Genomic DNA, 1,745 nt, shown 5'->3' with positions numbered 1-1,745 from the left:
GAACGACCAAGCGCCTGCAGCAGGTACAGGACAAGCCTCACTCTCCAGTTTTTGGGGGGTTTTGGTGGTGTTGGAGCCCCTCTCTGACCATGTGCCCCCCCTTTCCTCCCCCAGGAGGACCTGGCCAGGCTGCAGGGCCGCCTGCAGAGGCTGAATGAGATGCCCCAGCTGCCCCCCATCCCTGCTGGGCTCAGCCCTCACCTGCGGAGCCGCCTGGAGCGAATTCGGCAGCTGGAGCTGCGGATCCATGAAAGGAAAGTGGGAAGCGAAGCCACACTGGGAGTGCAGGCGGAGAGGGACACTGGGGCAACACCACCTGCAGCAGAGGCCAGGTGAGGAGCAGTTCTGGGGATGCAGGCTAAGATTTGGGGGGGAATTGGGCTGTCCTGGTGACTGCCACAGCCTTGCTGACTCGGCCGTGAGCATTGGGGCATCCCCAGGGGGGCGGATCTCCCCCAACCAGGATGAGCACGCAGCTCCTAGGCCAGTGTTTTTGGCAGTGGGACCCCCATCCCAGCACCATGGTCAACCACAACCCTGTGGGTGCTGGGGGTGCCCTGACCCCTATTTTTTTTGGCAGTGAGAAGGTCCCTGCGTACCAGCGCTTCCACGCCCTCGCGCAGGACCTGCCGTTGGGGCTGACGCTGCCCTACAAGTTCAAGGTCCTGGCAGAGATGTTCCGCAGCGTGGACACCATCGCCGGGATGCTCTTCAACCGCGCCGAGACCATCACCTTTGCCAAGGTCAAGCAGGGGGTGCAGGACATGATGCGCAAGTGAGTCGGCAGCCCAGTTTTGGGGACCCAACTGTTGGGGGGACGATGCCCTAAGGGGGTTCCTGACCACCCTGGTGGTCCCTGACCGCCGTGGGTGCTGTTGCAGGCAGTTTGAGGAGCGGCACGTGGGGCAGATCAAGGCGGTTTACCCCACCTCGTACCACCTGCGCCAGGAGAAGAACATCCCCACCTTCGGCAGCGGCGTGAAGAAGTCTGACTACCAGCTCACGCTGGAGCCGGTGCTGGGGGATGGTACGTACAATTTGAGGGTGGTTCCTGGGAACTGGGGCACACTGGGATCCCTGAATCCCCAGGGATGCTCTCTGCTTGGTCCATGAGATAATCATAAGGGCCTGAGGGTCTGGAAGTGGAAAAACACTTTTGGGGGCAGCAGGAAGGCAATAGGGCAGTGATTTTGGGAGTGTCGCAGCCCCATAGTGGGGGTCTCATCCTGTCCTTGCTGAGGTTTGGGTCCTGTTGCAACGTTGCCGTGGGTGATGCTCGGGTCTCTCCTTGCAGAGGAGAAGGTGAACGGCCGCCCGCACTTGTCGGCGTCGCGCTTGCTGCAGCGCAGGAAGGAGTTTCACCGCAACCTGGTCAACATCGTCAAGCAGCACCACAAGGTGAGTTTTTTCCCCTTGGTACCCTCCAGTTTTTGGAGCTGGGGTTGCTCTGGTCATTGCCTGGAGCAGGGGATCCAAGGATGGGCTGACGGACGTCGCTGGTTCCTATGGGATGCTCATGGCGTGGGCTGAAATCTCTCTTGGCTCCATATTTGCTCCAATCCACTCTGGGAGCACGGGGCAATGGCCCTCACCCCCGTACCTGCCCCTCACGGTGCCCTGACGCAGCTCTCGCCCCTCTCCAGGCGTTCCTGGCCGCCCTCAACCCCCCTATGGTGGTGCCGGAGGAGAAGCTGATGCGTTGGCATCCCCGCTTCAACGTGGATGCGGTGCCGGACGTCATCCCC

The 1,745-nt window shown here is 61.7% G+C and overlaps 1 protein-coding gene across 1 annotated transcript in view; it reads left to right on the top strand.

Annotated features, from left to right (window-relative positions):
* Positions 1–114: 114 nt before the first annotated feature.
* Positions 115–1,745, top strand: part of CDT1 (chromatin licensing and DNA replication factor 1) — a gene marked incomplete at its 5' end in the record, with an annotated part of 2,749 nt that continues 1,118 nt past the window's right edge. Inside the window, 6 exon segments of the mRNA XM_010181693.1 lie at positions 115–332; positions 403–543; positions 581–775; positions 882–1,027; positions 1,295–1,398; positions 1,644–1,745. The exon segment at positions 1,644–1,745 is cut by the window's right edge and continues 117 nt beyond it. Coding sequence (XP_010179995.1) covers positions 115–332; positions 403–543; positions 581–775; positions 882–1,027; positions 1,295–1,398; positions 1,644–1,745 — 906 coding nt within the window.

Source organism: Mesitornis unicolor, unplaced genomic scaffold (assembly GCF_000695765.1).
Source record: "Mesitornis unicolor isolate BGI_N332 unplaced genomic scaffold, ASM69576v1 scaffold35543, whole genome shotgun sequence".
Classification (NCBI taxonomy): domain Eukaryota; kingdom Metazoa; phylum Chordata; class Aves; order Mesitornithiformes; family Mesitornithidae; genus Mesitornis; species Mesitornis unicolor.
Note: the sequence above shows the minus strand (reverse complement) of the source record. Positions and strands in the feature narration are given on the sequence as shown.